The sequence below is a fragment of the Phyllobates terribilis genome, unplaced genomic scaffold (assembly GCF_046119375.1).
Source record: "Phyllobates terribilis strain yellow unplaced genomic scaffold, ASM4611937v1 Scaffold_5__5_contigs__length_657084704, whole genome shotgun sequence".
NCBI classification, from domain to species: Eukaryota; Metazoa; Chordata; class Amphibia; order Anura; family Dendrobatidae; genus Phyllobates; species Phyllobates terribilis.
This window is the reverse complement of record NW_027362765.1, coordinates 291,936,993-291,958,716: the sequence shown is the minus strand read 5'-3', so window position 1 is coordinate 291,958,716 and position 21,724 is coordinate 291,936,993. Positions and strand designations below refer to the sequence as shown.

At 44.2% G+C, this 21,724-nt stretch overlaps 1 protein-coding gene across 18 annotated transcripts in view; it reads right to left on the bottom strand.

Moving 5' to 3' along the window:
• SLC43A3 (solute carrier family 43 member 3) overlaps nucleotides 1–21,724 on the bottom strand; it is a 133,395-nt gene that overhangs the window by 83,669 nt on the left and 28,002 nt on the right. For all 18 annotated transcript variants that reach the window (XM_073684307.1, XM_073684291.1, XM_073684288.1 and 15 more), the window contains 3 exons: nucleotides 13,822–13,898; nucleotides 11,984–12,076; nucleotides 8,150–8,289 (listed from right to left, as the gene is read on the bottom strand). In XM_073684307.1, the coding sequence (XP_073540408.1) occupies nucleotides 8,150–8,289; nucleotides 11,984–12,076; nucleotides 13,822–13,898 (310 nt within the window). The remainder of the gene's footprint in view (nucleotides 1–8,149; nucleotides 8,290–11,983; nucleotides 12,077–13,821; nucleotides 13,899–21,724) is intronic.

Here is a 21,724-nt window from a genome sequence, read left to right as displayed (position 1 = left end):
ATGCGCAAGACACATAAGTGCCTTCTTGCTGCACTACCTGCAGCATGACCCTCATATTGTCAGAATTCGAAGTAATCATGACTACTGGGTTGCCACACTCTTAGATCCCCCAAACTTTTCGATCAACCTTTTCATTTTAATAAAGACCAAAAAAATGGTCATTTTTGAAATTATAAGCATTAGCAGGTTGTTAGAAACTGAAATCAAACAGTTTTCAACTCAAAACTTTATTCTAGGTGATGTTACATTTTCACATAGGAGCCCTTGTTCGAAAGGAGCTTCTGAACTCTCTCGTCCATTGAATTTGTCAGGTTTTGGATGGTTTCTGCTTCAATTGTTTTGCATGAGGACAGAATACCCTCCCAGAGCTGTTGCTTAGATGTGAACTGCCTCCCGCCATCATAGACACTCCTTTTAATGATGCTCCAAAGGTTCTGAATGGGGTAGAGGTCAGGGGAGCATGGGGGTCACACCATAAGTTTGTCCCCTTTTATGCCCATATCAGCCAGAGATGCAGATGTTTTATGTGCAGCATGAGATGGTGCATTATCATGCAGAAAAATGATCTTGCTGTGAAATACACGGTTCTTCTTCTTGAACCATGGCAGGAAGTGCTGTTTGAGAAAATCCACATACATTATGGAGTTCATCTTTAGCGCCTTCAGGGATCCTAAAGGGGCCGACAATCTCTCTCCCCATGATTCCAGCCCAAAACATTACTCCACCTCCTCCTTGTTGGCGCTGTAGCCGTGTTTGCGTGGGGTGTCCATCAACCAGCCATCCTCAACTCCATCCATCTGGACCATCGAGCGCTGCACGGCACTCATCCGTGAACAAAACAGTTTTGAAATCAGTCTTCATGTAATGTTTGGCCCACTGGAGCCGTTTCTGCTTGTGTGAAGTGGATAGAGGAGGTCGACAGGATGCCGTATGCACAGCTGCAAACCTCTGAAGGACCCTGCATCTTGTTGTTCGGGGGACGTTGGAGGCACAAGCAGCTTCAAAAACTTGTCTGCTGCTATGACAAGGCTTTTTTGCCGCTGCTCTTTCAACCTGACGTAATTGCCTGTAGTAAAGAGTCCTCAATTTGCCCTTATCAGCACGCACACGTGTGTACTGTGAATCAGCTACATACTTCTTGATTGCCAAGACACTTCATCCTGATCATCACACAATGTTGATTGTAGTCATGCCTTGACCTAAACACTCCACAATTTGTTGCTTCTCAGCAGCCGACACATCCTTTTTCTTTCCCATTTTGGCAGAAAATGTAGGCTGCTGAATAATGTGAGAGAGCCTTCTTAAGTAGTCTTGCCTTTCATTGGACACACCTGCCAAACTAATTAGCACTGGTGTCTGCAATTGCTTACAGTGATATAAAGAGCCCTGACACACATCACCATCAATGAGTTTAACTGACAAACAAACAAATTCTTCCCTTATCACTCCTAAACACTTTTTGCATAATAATTTGGAACACAGTGTACATGTGCATTTCCACAAAACACCAGTGGTTCACGTAGTGAATCTTACAGTTCTAACTTGCCAACCGTGGTCTGTATGGAGTTGTTCAATAAAGGGCCCAAAATTAAGATAACATAGATGGGAGAGGTCTCTATGAATAGGAATTCCTAAGTATTTGATACCCTGTGAGGGCCAGGCAAAGGGAAAGTTGGACTGGATGGAATCCTATATGGATTTGGGGAGGGAGACATCGAGGGCCTCAGACTTCGCTGCATTGATTTTAAAATTTGACCATGTAACAAAGTGATCTATTTCAGCCATAACAGCATGGATGGATATATGTGATTGAGTGATATATACTAGGACATCATCAGCAAATAGAGAGCACTTGTACTCGGTGCCTCCCACCTCAATCCACCTAATATTGGGGTTATGGCGAATTGATGAGAGCAGGTGCTCCGTCACTAGGATGTATAAGAGAGGGGACAGAGAACATCCCTGCCTTGTCCCATTGGTGATTGTGAAAGGTGATGAAAATGTTCTGACGCGCTCCCTGGGCCTTGGGACACCCGGAGCCGGACCCTTTTTGGTGGATGCTGGTGGTTGTAGTCTCCGTAGCGGCAACCCGGTTCCGTGGCTCAGGGCGGTCAAACCAGTGGCGGAACTATTTATGTGGTTTTGATGTTTAAATGTCCGACTACGCCACCCGTGGATTGCGGTCAGAGTGAACCGCCGCTCCAGGGCAGACCGCTGAGGCTGGTGTTGTGGGTGCAGCAGAGCGTAGCATAACTCCCCACGGGAGGAGTATAGCCTCAGGGCAGTGTATGCGGAGGATGGGGGTGATGGTGCAGGGCAGCAGCAGTAATGACACGGAGTCAGTGATGCAGTCCAGGGCCTTTGCTCACAGTTCTTATTATCCAGACCACGTCTGCAGGTAACGGCTGCCCACGTCGTACTGTGCTCACCAGGTGAGGGGCTCAGACAACTCCCAGATAACTTTGGAGCGCTTCACAGGACCCCCTTTGTGTGTCCTTTGTCTGGCCTTTCTTACCAACCCTTCTGTCCGGCTGCCTCGGGCCTCCTCTTGGTAAACTTGGCGCCAGTTTCCCTGACCCTATGTGGTGCCTTCCTAGCGGGTGTAGCGAGGGGCTGCGCCACATAAAATGTCACAGCCTCCTGTTTCTAGCTGAGGGTCGTTTCCTGCCTCCACTAGTTTCGGGGACCAGTCTCCCCCTTTGGCCTGACCCCTCCACGCAGGTGGATTCTGGCGTGCGGTGGCGACTCGCCCGTCCGCACCCCTGAGATCCCTTCGTTCCTCATTCCTGGAGCCTTCTCCACTCCTCTTCCTTCCTTCTCCCTCTTCCAGGCCTGGGCCTCTGTTACTAGGCCCGCCTCCGGAGCAGAGCTCATGCAGAGCCCCTGCTCCCTGCCACTTCTGCTCAGACTTCTCTGCACTGAACTAAGATGGTGCCCACCTTTTATACTCCCTTCTCAATGCACCCAGGAACTGCTTCCTCCCTGCTCCTGCACTACAGGGTTCCCCTTCCTCAGTGTTCCCTCCCCCCACTCCAGCCAGGGACAGGGACTGTCGTGCCTATCTCAGGGGCATATTGGTCGCCCTGCCCCACGGCAATGTGGTGTAATGCATGCAGGTGTCGGGTCCTGATCCACACTACATCCTTACCTGAGAGTGGGATATCACACCTCTGTGTGAGGTGCAATACCTCTGTAGCAACCGAGCCCTCAGGGTGCTACAGTTCCATTTATCTTCAGCCTAGGTGACGTATTGCGATACAGGGCCGTGATTTTGGCTATAAAAGGGTCCCCAAGACCCCTACCCCAAGCTTTTTAAGAGAATCATATATGGCGTGCCAGGAGACTCTATGGAATGCTTTCTCAGCATCCAACGAGAGTATCTAATTACAAATTTTTAACTGCATCTAGCCCAGGAAATACTTTGTGCCTAGTAGCAGGGTCTGCTAGTCAGCGGATTATCCCGGCTGTTAAGCAAGCTACACCACCTGTAGTTTGGACACTTCATTTTTTCAAAGGAAATGCTTCGGGACCACGGGATACTCAGTGAAGAGCATCAGGAGGCACCCCAAGGCATAGGGGCTGGGACTGGCAGTAGGATGCCTTGCGATGGACAGCCGAGCTCGATCCTTATAAAAGCTTTTTAACTGCAGCAGCTTTAGTGGACGCTACTGGAGCTGGAATTACGCGGCTGCTGGCATGAGACTTGCCCTCCAATAGATCCTTGTAAATGGATTTAAAGTGTATTCATTCAAATTAGAGAGACAATTTAAATTAAAAAGCTTAGAGCTGCCTCCACCACAGGGGGGCTCGCTCGACCCACCAGCGGACAGGCACCAGTATTGGGAGAGGGGGGCTGGCCATCAGGGTTCACCGCGGCTCTGGCACAAACCCGGCGACACGGAGGTGGCACGGGCAGGAGCGGACTGGCCGTGTCGGCTTCTCACTTTTTGGATTTTAGAAGGGCATGACATGCCTATATCTGTGTCTCCCCCTCCTTTTACTCCTCCACCTCTTTTATTTTCGCATGACTATATGTACTTGTCACTTTTCCATGTGTTAGTTAAGTCTTCTGAGCAGTTTGTCAGCTTTTGGACACCTTTGAAGGTGTTTTCTATGTGTTTCTATGTGTTTTTGTTTGCCTGCCATTGGTTTTAACGGTGTTCGAAGGTGTTCGACGAACAGTTCGATGAACAGTTCGGCGAACACACGGGTGTTCGACGAACCGAACCGAACTCGAACACTACGGGGGTGGCTCAACACTAATTATAAGCATTAGCAGGTTATTACAAACTGAAATCAAACAGTTTTCAACTCAAAACTTTATTCTAGGTGATGTTATATTTGCACATAGGACTGCTTGTTCGAAAGGAGCTTCTGAACTCTCTCGTCCATTGAATTTGTCAGGTTTTAGATGGTTTCTGCTTCAATTGTTTTGCATGAGGACAGAATACCCTCCAGGAGCTGTTGCTTAGATGTGAACTGCCTCCCGCCATCATAGACACTCCTTTTGATGATGCTCCAGAGGTTCTCAATGGGGTTGAGGTCAGGGGAGCATGGGTGCCACACTATAAGTTTGTCCCCTTTTATGCCCATAGCAGCCAGAGATGCAGATGTGTTATGTGCAGCATGAGATGGGGCATTATCATGCATGAAATGATCTCGATGGTCCAGATGGATGGAGTGGAGGATGGCTGGTTGATGGACACCCCATGCAAACACGGCTACGGCTCTAAAAAGGAGGAGGTGGAGTAATGTTTTGGGCTGGAATCACGGGGAGAGAGATTGTCGGCCCTTTTAGGATCCCTGAAGGGGTAAAGATGAACTCCATAATGTATGTTGAGTTTCTCAAACAGCACTTCCTGCCATGGTTCAAGAAGAAGAACCGTGCATTCCGCAGCAAGATCATTTTCATGCATGATAATGCCCCGTCTCATGCTGCACATAACACATCTGCATCTCTGGCTGCTATGGGCATAAAAGGGGACAAGCTTATGGTGTGGCACCCATGCTCCCCTGACCTCAACCCCATTGAGAACCTCTGGAGCATCATCAAAAGGAGTGTCTATGATGGCGGGAGGCAGTTCACATCTAAGCAACAGCTCTGGGAGGGTATTCTGTCCTCATGCAAAACAATTGAAGCAGAAACCATCCAAAACCTGACAAATTCAATGGACGAGAGAGTTCAGAAGCTCCTTTCCAACAAGCGGTCCTATGTGCAAATGTAACATCACCTAGAATAAAGTTTTGAGTTGAAAACTGTTTGATTTCAGTTTGTAATAACCAGCTAATGCTTATAATTTCAAAAATGACCATTTTTTTGTTCTTTATTAAAATGAAAAGGTTGAAAACTCTGCTGTGCATAATAATTTGGAACATGCATTTTGAGTGCAGTTTGAGTTTTTTATTTTTTAAAAAATATACTGTTATCATAGGCAGTTTGTACAAAAACCTTTCAATTGTACTCTAATAGTTATTAGACTGGAAAATTACAATGACTGCAATTCATATAGGTAATTTGGGAAAATCTGAGAAAATATTATTTGCATAATAATTTGGAACACAGTGTATAGTATTGCAGCCTGTGGGTGGGTGGGTGGCTAGCTGCATACTTGCGCTTGCATTTCAAGGAATGGGGTAGGGACAACTGAACGCTGCACTGGGACAAGGACGTGGACGGTGATTGTTGCAAGTCTGCAATGACAGGTGCATGGTGGGAGGCATCTTCACATGCGCCAAGGGTCACTTATAATGGGCACACTTTTAGGCAGTGACTTGGGAGTCAGAGATGTTTCCAGGGGTCTTCTCCATGCTGTTCCCATGTCTTATCAGCACTGCATGCATGTGTCTGATGATGTGTCATACACCACATGGCCAGATAAGGTTGTAAAATGTTAAAATGACATTTCCCAGTGAATGCATTTGTCTTGGTTGAAAGCAATGCAAAAGTGCAAAATCGCATCAAAACCGCTATGTGTGAACATAGCCCAAGGTGTGGAGGAGCATTTTTGTTTCTGTATATTTATTTTGCCTTATATACAAGTCATTACCCTGGAAAGGATGTTCCTTAACATATTTCCCAGGAAAATCCATTTTGGTTTGTTTTTGTATGTTTTATTGTGAGTCCGTAAAAGTGGCGTAATACCTCTGACAATGTTGTTGACAGCAGTGACCTGGGAGTCAGAAATGCTTCCAGGGGTCTTCCCCATGCTGTTTCCATGTCATTTGAGCACTATTCCCATCGATCTGGGCAATTTTTAGGCCCGCAGCAGACCGCCGGGGGGAGCCGCCTGAAAAATGCTCGAGTTTTCCATAGACTTACATTGGGTTCGATGCTCGGGTTGAGCACCCAAGTATTCCAATTTGCTTGACCCGAGCATTTTAGTGCTTACCCATCACTAATCAAGACTGATGTTATTCACACCGGTCTTGAGGCGTGGGTGTGCTAGAGTCAGACCCTCCTGATTCATGAAGAGGCACATGCTTCTTAATGAATCAGGACCGCTGGACAAGTGGCATACACCATCATGTGTGCCTCTTCACAAATCCTACTCCAGTCAGGGATTGGAGTAAGATTTATGGAGTAAGGAACGCTGTTGGTGGTCATTTATTTGACTAGATTTGACTAGAGGGAGTTGCCATGAGCCCATCTCGCCCCAGCTTTGCCCACTTTGTTGGAGATGGGAAAAAATTGCATGAGAACTTTGGTACAGCATTGTTTTGTAACAAAATTTTTCGACTTTTCAAAGCTGATGTAAAAGCTTTGATGAATCGGGCCGTATGTGTTTCCCTGTTTGGTTCCAACATTCTACAGTATACTACAGCGATGTCTTCGCCAGTAGCAAGGTTTCTTGAGTAAAAAAAGATCTAAAACACAGTGTCCAGTGGAAAATGACATGATTTGCCAATGTATGGATGTCCTATAGGGCCCTAAAGATTCCTATAGATGCCATAATATAGCTCCACACACATACAGTATAGAGGTTGAACATAACTGTAATATTGTGGTGTCCTGGTACTTGTCCTACTGCTGCTGAGTGATTCTGTTGTTGTGGGGCAGTAGATCTGTTACAGTGTGCCAAAATTTCTTTGGGCACTATGAGTTAGAAAATATATACTGCATTCATTGTTATGTGCCTACACTGAGTATTGACTAAAGTGCAACGTGCTTTGCATTGGTGTAACCAGAGTATAATGGGTTCCGGTGCAAAATTTGCTCCCATCGCTTACTTCAGCGTGGAAGCAACAGGAGCACATGACATCACTGCCATGCGCCCCCAGTCTCATGCACGCCGACATCAGCTGCTGGCCTCTGATTGGCCGGCAGCATGTACAGTATTTCAGCACACTGATCCAACGTGTCTCTGACGACGCATATCCAGTTGAAGTTTGGTGTCGGCGGGCCCCGAAACAGCATGGACTCGGTAGCAGTCGTGGCTTCTGCAACCGTGATCGTTACGCCCCTGCTGCCATGTACTCACTATCTCTAAAAGCTACAAGAAGTGTTAGAGGAGTCTGTCAGTTCAGTGCTCTTACAACCCAAGGCTGGATCAAATCAGTTCAGTTTTTTCCTGGTTTAACCAGGGGAGAGGATGGTTGCGCTCCCCTACAAGAAAGCACTATTACACCCAAGTCAGTGCTGAGGAGACAACATTGTCCACATCATTGTCCACATAGTCGCCTTCACAAAGTAGTAAACTTTTCTATAGTCAGGAGAGATAAGGCTGAACTAGGACGCTCTTGAGTTACTGGCCTCTTGGTGGCCGGAAACAATGCTAAGTGACTTCTGCTCCACAAACTTTTGCTTCCCTACCTCCTGCGGAAAACTATGAATAACTCCATACATTGAGCCAACCCGTGAAGGTCTCTCCTTCAGAGAAGCATTACGTGGACTGTGTTTTTGATGGTACAGAAATTTCCTTCAGCAAAGAAATGGTATGTTTGCAAGTTCACAAGTCCAAGTACTTTCAATTGCACTAACACAGTGCTTACCTGTGGGACACTACAATATCATATTGAGAAAGGTAAAATAAATATTGTTGGAAGGGTAAAACATTAATGTAAAGAAAGTTTAATAGAAACATATTTTTGTGATTCGGGAATCCATATAAAATAAAATTAAAGCCTATAGAAACTATAATGATGTACATACCCGTATCTGTATCCTTCTGGTACAGGGAAAGGGATATGAGTCTTTGGCATTAAGAACATTGTCCTTAAAATGTGGCAAATACTACAGCCGGATATGAACAGAAACAAATCTTGCAGTGAAATTCCATTTTGATAAAGAACCTAGGATAATTGAACAAATTAGTTATAACAGTCATACATATCCCAAAGGAGAGCATATGAGCATCACCGGAAATAAATATACCCAATACCCCCCAGCCCAAATGATAGATACCTGTAATAATTTATTTACCAGAAAAATGTAATATACCATACAGGAATAGAATTAGAAACACAATTTCTATTTTAATATATTTGCTAATCAAGGGCTTCAGATATATACTTATTACTAGTCATCCAGTGCACCTAAAATTAATTGTGATGCAACCCTGTATATGGTAAATATTCACTATTGTTTTATCTATGCAGCTAACCTATATGTTTTCACATTACATGACAAACTAACCCTGTGTAGTCTGACCCTGCAGTCAGATTTCCCTTTATCCCGGGAGTTCCATAGTGTACTGTAGCGCCGCCGTCTCTGCCTTCTGCCTCCATCCCCCAGCAGAGACGCCGACTCACTCACCTCCACGGCCCCCGACCCGCTCCTTTTCCTTCCTGCTCTGTGGCTGCCCGGGGTATGCGCACTGCATACAGATTCCCCAGCACTGTGCTTAGGGCACGTGCTCTCCCTCCTTCTTAAAGGGGCAGCGCGTGCACCATCCTAAAGTGTCCCTGTTCCCAGCCAATGGTTGGGAGACACGTCCTATTTAACACACCTCCACCTACATGGAGGTGTCTGTGCAACATTGTAAGTCTGTTTCTAACACGCTTGTTAGTTCTCAGGTCCCAGTGTGTCACCCAGGGGGATATAGGAGACTTGGTACCCGGGCCTTTTACCTTGCTTAGGATGTCACGGCAGTCGGCTCCCGGGCCCGTACTCTGGGGTCTCTCTTGAAAAAGGGATTTTTAATGTATGGTTTGTTTTGGGACGCCACCTGTGGTATCCGGTAATGGTTACCAGCGCTGCTGCAGACCTCCGGGGGTGATGAAATGGCAGCTGGAATGTTTCTGCTCCCCACAGGCGGAGCGGACCCCCGGGGCAGAGTTGATGGAAGGGATGCAGGTGAGAGATGGCCAGGTCAAGGGGAATGACGGAAACGCACACAGGAGGTTCGCTTCAGTACCTTTACTGGTGTAATGGCAGGTATGGTCCAGGGTACTTGCTAGGAAGGGTGCACTTCAGGACTTCTCCCCAGTGAGCGGGTATAAGGCCTCCTGATCCGTGTCTCCCTCTCTCTAAGCTTCTAGCCAGCCTGGAACTTGGCCTAGCTTCTGTGTTGTGTTGCTCTCTCACCTGACCGCTTAGTAGTAGGACCTTTCTTTGGCAACCACTATCCCAGGGGCCTTCGTGGTTCCTAGTCCTGTTATTGCTGGTAGCTTCAGGATGACCAGGGGTCTGGAAGCCTCCTGGTATGCCGGTTGTCCCTACTGGGTATAGAGGACCCTGTAGGCGCGGACCCGGTGTCCGGATTATGTCTTGGGGTGAGCCTGTGATGCTCCTCTGCCCCCTTAACTCCTTTCTCCTCTCCTCTTTGCCTCCGGCCACACTTGGGGCCCTCAGAACACAGCAGCAGACGTGCTGCTCCTTCACTGGTCTCAGCACCAGCACGCTCTCCCACTTTCTGCCCTCTGCCTAACTCAACCCTCCATATATATATCCCTAACAGGGCTCCCTCTGGTGGTATGAGGTGGAAGGGTGGAGATGTCTGCATGTAATGAGGGCCTCTTGTGGAGAAGTCCGTCCATGCACCCATTTGGGTTCTGTGGTACCTGTGGGTAGCAGGGTGCCACACCAGCACTCGTATTCCAGTATACATGTCCTGTCCATCAGCCATGCCCGCTTGCCTGTCTGACAGCAGTGCCCGCCTGCCTATTAGCCATGCCCGCTTGCCTGTCTATCAGCCATACCCACCTGTCTGTCTATCAGCCATGCCCGCCTGCCTGTCTATCAGCCATTCCAGCCTGCCTGCCTGTATGCCGTGCCCGCAAGTTTGCTTGCCTATCAGACGTGCCCGCCTGCACCTGCCTACCAGGATACCTGTCGTGTCCGACAGTACCTGCCTGACTGTGTCTGTTGTGCCATTCACTGTACCAGCCGTGCCAGCCAGTGCTTGCCAAATCTACCATTCCTGGCCGTTCCTGCCTCCTGCCCTTGGGGGTTAGCTGTCATCTACCCACAGTCAGTCCTGGTGAGGCACCTAGTCATACTCCTCCAGGCTCTCCTCGGATCAAGGCACAGTGGTTCCACCACCCAGTCCATTACATGTACACAGTATATGTGTCTTATTTATTTTAAAAAACTGGGTCATAATGAAGAAACAGTGTGTGAACATGTAAGTACACCTTTACAGCTTCCATAGAAAATATAGGAGGTAATGGCCTTGATTAATTGTCTATCAGCAATACACATTGGCAGATCAGGCAAATTTCAAATTCTCCTGTTGATGCTTTTTTACAGGGAAATTTGATTAGTACAGAAGTTATTCTCTGCTAATTTAGTGTACCTTATTGTGCTCTGGGGTCTTTGCAGACCCAGTGCATAATGAACTGTAAGGTCAGCAGACGCCATTTTGGTGAAACCATGCAGAAGCAATTTACAGAAAAAAACTGCATTTTGGCGAATGAAGATTTATATACAATTCAAGTAGAATTAAATTAGCCTCAAATTTATTCATGTCATCTCTAATCAGCAAGAGCCACCATCTCTATAAAACTGGCAGTTTGCTGGTCTGGAGTATTCAGATATGTGTTACTGAAATGCCAAGAAGTAAAGAAATCAACAATGATCTTAAAGAAGAAATTGCCTCTGCCCATCAATTTGGGAAGAGTTAAAATGCCAATTCCAAACAATTTAGAGTCCATCATACTAAAGTGAGAAAGGTTATTCACAAGTGGAAAACATTAAAGGTAGTTTGTCCATTTTCCCAGGAATGGAAATCCCAGAAAATTTGCTCTGTGGTCATATGCAATGCCAAGAGAAATTGCATAAAACTCAAGAGCTTCAGTCCAGACTCTAAAGGCCACAGTTAGCATGTTAAATGATCAAGATAATGATTGTACAATTAGAAAAAGACCGAACAATTATGAGTTGTTCCTTTGAGGTTTTATTCACCCATTTTATGACTTTCTAAGGGACCAGGTGTTGTTTTTATTATGTTTTGATATGTAAAGTTAGTATTTTGCTTGTCTCATATTGCATATGACGACTTTGGAACTGCGCCATGATTTCTGTCAGAAACGACAATACCACTTCCTTATCTACTCTTGGTAGACTAGAAGAAAATAAGGAATAAATGGAGTATTACTCTAGAATCAGACTGCACAAGCTTTGCTTGTAGTCAGTTACCATGAAGGGCCAAGAATAAGCACTGTGGGATATCTTTTAATCAAGACTATTTTGTTTATTTTATATGTTTTGGAACAATAAAATAACTGGCTGAGAAGGTACAGTACATACCCTACAGAGTATCAAATTTGAGCTGCCAATTGGAACTGCTCAGTTCAATAAAAGCCATACATTACTGAATACTGATTGTTTTCAACATTTTAATGGCCGAAATTGGGACATTTAAAACTCCCACACCAAGAACTCCATGACAGACTCCAATAAAATAAAGAGTGCCCTCTTTAACTGGGGTTTGCATAAACAACGACCCTCTTGAGGCTCAAATAGTGGGATTATTCCAATAAAATCAGGACTGTAAACAAATATGATGAAAAGTTCCAAATCATTCTTCACGGGTAAATCTCTTACCTTCACAACTAGAAAAATAACAGAAGACGAGTCAAAAGCCCCATTGTATATCGTTATTATTGTAGAGCGTTGAGATCCAAACAAATTTCCAACCTTTACAAACAGAAGAAAGTTTCATAACTTACTGTACTGTTACAGACATGCATTGTATTATAGTGTGCAGTGATACATACATATATATTGTGTAATCTAAAAGAAAAATCTTTGAGCATGACTAATGTGTGCAAAGCGTACTCTGTACAAAGTGGAGCTGGTTGTCAACAGTTTGCATGAAGAGTATGTTTACTCCATTATTATGTGTATGCATAAACAGAATGCTTACAGCCAGTCATACAAGGGGAAAATAGTGGCATCCATATAGCATGTTTCATATTCAGCACCATTAAGCACCATTTAAACTTTCAAAATATTGTTGGCACCATGTCATTGGGATGACTCGGTACTACATACAGAGAAATACTAGATTTTAGGTTACCTCGGAAAATTCTCAGTGACTAGCTGACCCCTTCTTTTAAAAAAAACAAAAATACTTTAGAACCAAACCTTTAGGTTTGTGTCTATTTTTTGCCTAGTTTTGGGAGGTTTTCGACTGTTTTTCATTTGAACTTGATTTCTCTTTTAATTTGCCCCCTTTTTTAAAGCCTATTTTATATATGTTCGTCTGTGTTTGTTTGTTTTTTTCTCTTTTCACCATTGTGAGCATTTATTTTCAAAATTTTTTCTGATTTGTCAATTACAACTTTTGTCACAAATGTATTCCAGTCTCTCCTGGAATGATTTTAAGTAAGCCAGTTATTTAGGTGAAAATATTAAGCCATTTGCCAAAACATGCAACTTTTTTCAATAAATAATTAGATTGCAGATTTACTATTTCTAAAGATAGAGAAAATGGAACAGTGCAAATCTGTATAGCATTTTATCTTGTATTCAAGGGATGCGCTAAATTTATTCCTTGATGTGCATCTGAATAGATTTTGTGCAATTTACTCCAATGTACTCTGGCATATGTAATACCAGTTTTAATGATACTGCTTCATTGTGGGTTTTAAAACATTAAGTTTATTTTTTAACATTTTTTTATATTATTTTTATATGCCCTGACAAGTCTTTACAACAGATAGCCCCATGGACTGTAGATCTTTGTCCATAGTGATTATTTGTCAATAGTTTTGTAAAAATTGCACTTTAAAAAAGGGAAAAATATTATATTTTGTGTAAATTCTACCTAATTTCTCAAAATGGTTTCAATTTGACCCATTTTTCTAAAGCATATTTCACCACTACCACTTTATTATCCAAATCTATGGGGGCCCTGGAAGTCAGTACCCCATGAATCAAAAAGTGATGACTTATACTATCAATATGCCATCACTTGATAGAATAGGAATAATCATTTAATAAAAACTTTATGCAGAAGCCCACATTTTCAAGGGGTGGAGAAGGTAGAAGATGGGCAACAGTGGAGTAAATAAAAATCACCCAGGAACAATTAGCACACTATATGGTGTTTTTGTGGTTTGTATAAAATAGCAATATTTGGTTCTAACTGGAAGTTTCATGGTATATAGTATTTTACCTGAAATTAGAAGAAAAACATTGTACAAATGGCAAATGGCGTAAAGGACTTACCATATATGCAAATCGCATACTTGCAGTTACATAATTGACCATCCAGGCGCCAGCACTGGAGAGTCCTGATAGTGTCCAGTGTGCGCGATGTGGGCATTTAAAAGTCTGCAGTCACATAGAGTAACTGCAGACTTGTACCCTAAGGCTGGAGTACCCCTTTAATAATATAATACAGTTTTTTCTAATGTCCAATATATAAGTATACTGACCTGCATATTAGTCAAAATCAAGAGAACTCCACCAATTGCCAGTAAAGACAGAGCAGGAAATAGAAGCACAGCGGTATCTAATAAAATAAATATATAGAAAATGTTGTATATGGATAAAATCTTAAAATAATTCCTGTTGAAAGTAAAACCCCAAATTGAAGATGATACCTTGCAGTATTTGGATCACAGGTTTTTATCTATCATTTTACGCCCTAAAATTTCTTCTGCAGCAGCTGCTTGACTTTTCCGGCGATACTACTATCTACTTGTTAAGTGATGTGTTCATTCTGAATATCACTGTGACTTTATTGCTATTGACGTCTCACTTGAATAACATATATTTATTCATAATCCATCTTGTCTCCTCCTGCTGTGTCTGTCGCCCTCCCTTGTTTGTCTCATGTGTTTTCAATCTTTTATATATAATTAGATGTACTAATAAAAGTATACACCTTCTTTTATATAGGTTCTTTACCTACTGCAGTTGTAAGGAGATGGACATACTGTCCACGTTTCCCCTTGAAGAACAAGTGTAATGTTGTATTGTGTAATGTGAATTGTAACTTGCCTTAATAATGTTGGTATTGTGTATTTCCTGACAGTAGGGAGAGTTAGAGTTAAAGACTGGAACTAGCCAAGGGTGGGAGTGGGTGTCCCTAAAATGAGAGGAGACAGTGAAAGCGATAGTGGATCCTAGTATAATGAAGGAGAGAAGTGACTGAAAAATAGAGTGATCGATCAGACCCAGGTCCTAGGAGAGGATGCCTAGCAGTATGGCCCAGAGTTTATAACTTAGAGAGGTAACTGGCCAGACGGGACTGAATACGTGAGATGAAAAGATTGCCCCAGGTGGGAGTTCCAGAGTGTCAGTGACAGAGAAGTTAAGTGCTGTTGCAGAGTGTGACATGCAGAAGTAGTGCTGTTGCAGAGTGTGACATGCAGAAGTAGTGCTGTTGCAGAGTGTGACATGCAGAAGTAGTGCTGTTGCAGAGTGTGACATGCAGAAATAGTGCTGTTGCAGAGTGTGACATGCAGAAGTAGTGCTGTTGCAGAGTGTGACATGCAGAAGTAGTGCTGTTGCAGAGTGTGACATGCAGAAGTAGTGCTGTTGCAGAGTGTAACATGCAGAAGTAGTGCTGTTGCTTTAAAAGCATTCAGCAACTATTAGAAGTAACACAAGCACATGAGACAGGAAATGTTGTGCTCCAGAAGCATCCAGCAACTATAGGGGTTAACACAGTCACATGAGAAGGGGAGTGTTTTAGCAGAGCTCCAGGGGGATTGTGGGGAAGTTGTTTACTGTCTGGCTGGAGCCAAATAGAAAGGTGGTGTGTGTGTTCTGTACCTCACAGAAGCGCCCCTGCAAGTGAAAAGGATTCAAGTCAGGAGTGAAGCTAAGCACAGGTCAGGTAGAGTTCCTGAACTAGCAGTGCAGAGTATTGTCAGGCACAAAGATAAGGACTGGAAGAAATGGTGTCACAGGGATCATCCCCTTCAGCAAGCCCTCCCCCCTCCTCCATCTCACTGTGCTGTAAGGAATGCTGTGTTCATTAATGTGCCTTTGCATTAGAGCTGTGCTGTCCTGTACTACTGGGAAGACTGTGAACTGCTGTGCTGCTAAGGAAAATGTACTGTTTGTCACTGGAGCCTGTTGCTCATAAGACTTAACTTGCACTAGCTGTGCAGCTTCTTATTAAATGCTACTGTTCTACTGGTTATGAGGACTCTTGGCAAGTGTGTATGGTCAGCAAGTGAAACAACCTACATGTCTGTGCCTGAGGGTCAATACCCCTGTGTGCCTGAGAGAAGCTGCAGCACATGGTCTATGGTCGCCCTGAGTAACGGTTCCCCCAGGATTCCAAAGAATTCATGTAACCTGTCTCTCCCCTATCTGAACCTAGCGGCATGCGTGTAACACTGGTAGCCCGTACGGGGAGTCCTGAGCAGGAATTAGCGTGTAGAGGGAGAAGAGGAAAAGTGTCTGGAAAAACACAGCAGCACAGCACCTCAACTGAACTCTGCTACACCAGTTAAAAGGGACCAGCCCTAAAGAAAACTCACGAGCAGTAATGGATGTGGAAATACAAATGGACAGAATTAGTGAGCTGCTTCTTCAGTTAGACAGAATGGAAGTGATCCTGCGCTGGTAAAGTTAGGCCGTAATAGGTGAGGTTGGAAGGGGGGTTAGGGGGAGGGTAAAGTATTCTGGTGCAAAGTGTGGTATTAAAATATATTTTTATTTAGTGTCACATAAAGTATCATATAAAATCAGCATTTCAGGGTGTTATAAAAGATTAAAAAAGTTTTGCTTAAAATATAGATTAGACTGGTTGGTTCTTTATGGTAGAGGTTCTTTGTGGGTTCCTTGTAGTTTTGGCTTGTTTTGTTTCTTAGCCAGTTTCATCTGGATGTTTCTGTTATCGGTCCAGGTGGAATTCACGGTGAAGATGAACAGGGTTGATCTAGGTGGGTGATGCTTGTGCCCTCGTTCTGGACACCAAGATTAGTAGGTGTGCATAGACGGAGTGGGTCGGATTTGTAGCTGCACAGATAGATGAAAAGGGAAGAGGGAGAAAGTATGATGGAGCACTTGTTATAAAGATGAAGTGATGTTGAAAAGTCCCATAGAGTCCAATTGGAGTCAATTTGTTTTCAAAATATTGTGGATCAAAGCAATTAAAGGGAGCCTGTGAACACAGAATGACTGTTCAAACCAAGTGCAGGCAACAGCACATGGTCTCTGGTCGCCCTGAGTAACGGTTCCCCCAGGATTCCAAAGAATTCATGTAACCTGTCTCTCCCCTATCTGAACCTAGCGGCGTGCGTGTAACACTGGTAGCCCGTACGGGGAGTCCTGAGCGGGAATTAGCGTGTAGAGGGAGAAGAGGAAAAGTGTCTGGAAAAACACAGCAGCACAGCACCTCAACTGAACTCTGCTACACCAGTTAAAGGGGACCAGCCCTAAAGAAAACTCACTAGCAGCAATGGATGTGGAAATACAAATGGACAGAATTTGAGAGCTGCTTCTTCAGTTAACCTGTGAAGAACTGAGAACAATAGCAGACATATAACATATAAAGATGTCAGAAGAACAGATTTCTAAAGCACACAACCGCAGGTAACTGTTAGCTGCCATTAATGCAAAAATGAATGAGCTGTGGGAGAAAGAAGCTGAAGATGTCATGAGGACGTTCTTCCAGGAACTAACACAGTTTCTAACCAGGTTGAAGTTGGAGGATGGAGGGGCGGCACCAATTAACAAGAGCGGGAATCTCCGTCCACAGATTGAACTACAGGAATTGAAAGAGCAATGCAAAGGCCTAACAACAGCCCTGCAGGAATCGACCAAAACCTCTGAACAGGTGATAGACTCAGACTGGACCTTTAACCTGCTCGGGTTAGATAAATCAGGGAGACAGTCCTCTCTAACACCACAAATCACCATAAGGAAAGAATTCAAAATCCTGGGACAGATTGGAGAGTGTGAACAGAAAGAGAGACTGTCTTATATGAACTTGTTGCACCAGATCTATGCAGGCTTACAGAAAGGCTACCAGCCAGATGAGATTGTTGAGGGGGTGGTGAAAGTGATCAGCCCAGGACTGAACCTCCGTAGTATGCTAGAAATGAAGAGTCAACTGACCTTGCAACAGCTGAAGATGATTTTAAAAGGGCACTATAAAGAAGAGAGTACTTCATAATTGTTCCACCGACTCATTAACCTCTCACAGAAAAATAATGAATCACCCCAAAGTTTCTTGTTCAGAGCAATTGAACTGAAGGATAGACTGTTGTTTGCATTCATAGATGTAGAAGCGGAAGAGAAGTTTGATGCTGGACTAGTCCAGAAGAAGCTCTTGAGATCACTGGGAATGGGGTTAATCTGCAAAGACAGGGGTTAATCAGGGTTAATCAGCAAAGTTCTGAAACAGTACCTAGAAGATCCTGGCATTTTGGACAAAGTCCTAATTGAAAAAAATAATGAGGCAGCTAGCTTGGAATCAGAGAGCAAACAGAAGTTAAAGAAAGGCTCTGCTCCTAAAATCACCAAAATGAGTCAGCTGAAGTTGGAGACCCCCAGTGGCCAGTCTGAAGATTATCATGGAGACCCTCCAGTGCCACCTCCGAGAGGGAACCTTAAATCACCAATAAAGGAGAGAACTGCCAGCAATGACTGGGAGGAAGTAATAGGAGAACTGCGAGCCGAGCTGATTAAGGTGCCAAAAGACTCCTCAGAACTTCCAGAAGGCCTAGTTCAAGGTGAGACTGGGCTTACAATTCCTACTGGTGGGTTTGTTCGAGTGACAGTACCAGTGATGAATACTTCGAAACATGAAATTAGACTGGATCCAAAGACTGTGTTAGGTCACATTCAAACAGTTAAAACGGTATATCCAGCCAGTGTCAGACCCACCCAGGGGTCTACAGTGAATTCAGTCTCCCCACCAAGGAACAGGAGTTGCCCAGGGGAAGAAATTGCATGACCCACCTCGGAGTCCTGGGATTGCCCAGTACCCCTGGAACACTTGTGTGCTGAAGATCGAGCGGTAGCAAAACAGATGCTGAAAAAAGAGTTTCATGCATTCTCCAAAGATGATTCTGATATAGGCTGTATCCCATCATTGCAGTTGAAAATCAATTTGAAAGACACGGCCCCAGTAACCAGAAGTTACATGTCTGTGCCGAAACCATTACACAGTGAAGTGAAAGAGTATTTACAAGATCTAATCAACAGAGGTTGGGTCCAAAAGTCAAAGTCATCTTATTCCTCTCCTATTGGTTGTGTTAGGAAGAAGGACAGTACGTTAAGACTCTGATGTGATTACCGGGAACTAAACCGAAAGTCAGTACCTGATAGGCACCCAATACCAAAGATCCAAGATATGCTGTATAGCCTATCAGGAAGTACCTGGTTCTCAGTCCTCGATGAGGGTAAGGCATACCACCAAGTGTTTGTCGAAGAGTTCAATAGACCCTTGACAGCATTCATCACACCGTGGGGATTATATGAGTGGATCCGCATACCGTTTGGGCTCAGTTCAGCACCAGCAGAATTCCAGAGGAGCATGGAGACATGTTTAGAAGGATTGAGGGACGATATCTCCCTGCCGTACTTGGATGACAATGTGGTACACAGCAAAACCTTCCGGGAGCATGTTGAACACTTGAGGACCGTATTATAGGAGTATCAACAACACGGAGTTAAGTTGACCCCAAAGAAGTGTGAACTGTTCAAAAGGCAAGTCCGATTTCTAGGGAAAATTGTCTCCAGAGAAGGATATACCATGGACCCAGCAGAAATCGCTCCGGTACTGGCCTTAAAAGACAAGCGGCCCTCTACCGTCGGGGAGTTGAGGCAGATATTAGGATTCCTCTCCTACTATCGTACTTACATTCGGAACTTCTCTAGGATTGCCATCCCACTATACCTCCTCTTGGGGGGACGACAGAGACTACAACACCCACGGAGAAAAAGAAAAACGCGGGTAGGACCGGGCTTAAAAGAAACAATGCCGTTTCGTCCCAACAGCCCATTCTCTGGACATTCTATGGTCGCCCTGAGTAACGGTTCCCCCAGGATTCCAAAGAATTCATGTAACCTGTCTCGTCCTTATCTGAACCTAGCGGCATGCGTGTAATACTATACCTCTCACCTAGACCATTTTCTCCACCAGATAAGACCCTACTGCGCTTGGTGTCTCTCCCTCTTTCATATTTAAGTGAGGAGTGGAGCTGTATGGCCCAGAGCTCCCTTCCTCACACAGTTTATAGGATAGCTCAGCACTGTCAATCAATGCAGAAGTGGGCAGAGCTGTATGATCCCTTCCGTCCACAGTTTACAGGCTGCCTGCTATACTGTGGGAGAAAGGTTGCACCGCACAGCACAGGCCCTGCCCTCGATGCCTTGAACACCTCATTTGCAGATGAACATGATGATGATTTTCTCCAAAACTAAACAACAAATCTTTAAACTAAAAATATACCTCTTCCTATTGCAAGGTGTCTTACAAGGACCTGTGCTTACTTTGATACAGATTTTAAAGCTGACAAGCTCCCTTTAAATCACCCGCTGCTTCACCACCAATATTCCTGTGGTCCCTCATCCATTCTCTATTTATAAGGTGGCAATGATGACATACCATAGGTTTTGTGACACTTGCAGTAAAATAATGGCAGACAGCATATTACTGTCGTGACCATCTGTTGTTACATCTCAGCATGACTGCTGCTTCGTAAAGAATTACCAAAGGGGGACTACGGAGCATCAGTATTGGTGTTTTGCAGTCCTATACAGGACACCCATCCTATGTCCCGTATGTTGCCCTTTCACAAAGTCCCGAACCTAAACATACATGGCTGAGGAAAAATTGACAAGTACTGTAGAAGAGTCAATCCTTCTACCAGTAGATTCCACTGATTATATAACGGGATTTCGGAGCACCAAACACCTCCTTCCACATACCACCATGCCCCAACTCCAGTTGTTACTGCTTCAAACTATTAAAGCTTTGTGGACCCCTCTATTCCCCGGGCCCCTCAGCAGCTGGAGGCTATATGCCTGCCCATGGTTCTGATGCCTAGCAGTAGTATTACTGAGACCAAGGGAAATTACTTTACATTTATCAACATAAAATGTCATATTCCATGTAAATGTCCAAGCTGTAATATTTTCCACTACATTCAACTTTTGTAATAACTGTTTTCAGAGCAGCAATTTATTTTCCCAGCTAACTGTTCCTTTAATGGATTGTATGACTAAATCTTGTGCTTCATTGTGGCAAACAGATTATTTTTATCCCATTTAGAATTAAAGCAAATGGGGAAATGAGAGCAAATAAGTTATTAGGTTGACATATAACACAATTATGCATTATAAGCATACGACTCAATGAAATAACAATCAGGGGCAAAGCTATGGCTGTGAGAGTGGCGCCTCAAAACCCTTCGGCCCCATTAAAAGCACACCAGTATATAAATAGTAAATGATAACTAGCCCTGTTACAGATTTTTGCATTGTGGCCCATGCACTTTAAAGAAAAAATGTCAAAACCATGAGCACATAAATCAAAGCCTGGTGGCACGATTGCAGCCATGTATGTTTTTTTCTGAAATGTTGTGTTGTATCAGAAAAAAACTAGTTTGAAGAGCTGCCGCATCGCTCTAGTTCATTGATGGGTCTCTCCCATGTGTGTACTTAGCAAAAGACCCTTCAATCAACTAGAGCGGTGCAGGGGGAAGCCAGATGAGGACCATAGGGAGAGTGGAGGATAATTTGGCTCTACACCTGGATGGCTTCTCCCAGCACTGCCCTAGTTGATTGATAGGTCTCTTGCTAAGCACAACACATGGGAGAGACCTATCAATCAACTAAAGCGATGAGGCAAGAAACAGGCTGAGGGCAGCGCCGAACTAGTCCCATCTCTAGGGAAGGAGAAAAAATGGTAATCAGCTCACCTGAGAGGGAGGACAATTCACTGGAAGCAATGCTATGAATAAGGGTTGCCAACCCGAAACGCTTAAGATTATGGATCCTTACTCCGTTTTATCTTTTTATTCTTTTTCACCATGTGTTTAATTGCACAGTAAAAGTTATGTTTTAACATTTATTCATTGGTGATTGAGCCCAGTCCCCATGGACCTTCTCTCCTAGTCGTATCTCTGCCTATGGTCCTCTGGTAGCATTTCAAAGAAAAAAAACTTTGCTGAAACCAGGCTCTGATTTGGGCAGCAATCGGTTACAAAAAACGTATGTCTTCTAGCAGTAGTTTGATTTAAAAAGAACAATCTGTGCTTTATTCACCCTACTGAGGTCAAGCACTGAGTCTACGCTGCTGCTCTGGGTGTCTCTTGTTGTCTGCAGTGGTGACGTCACGGTGACAGCGCTGCAAGCAATCAAAGCTGA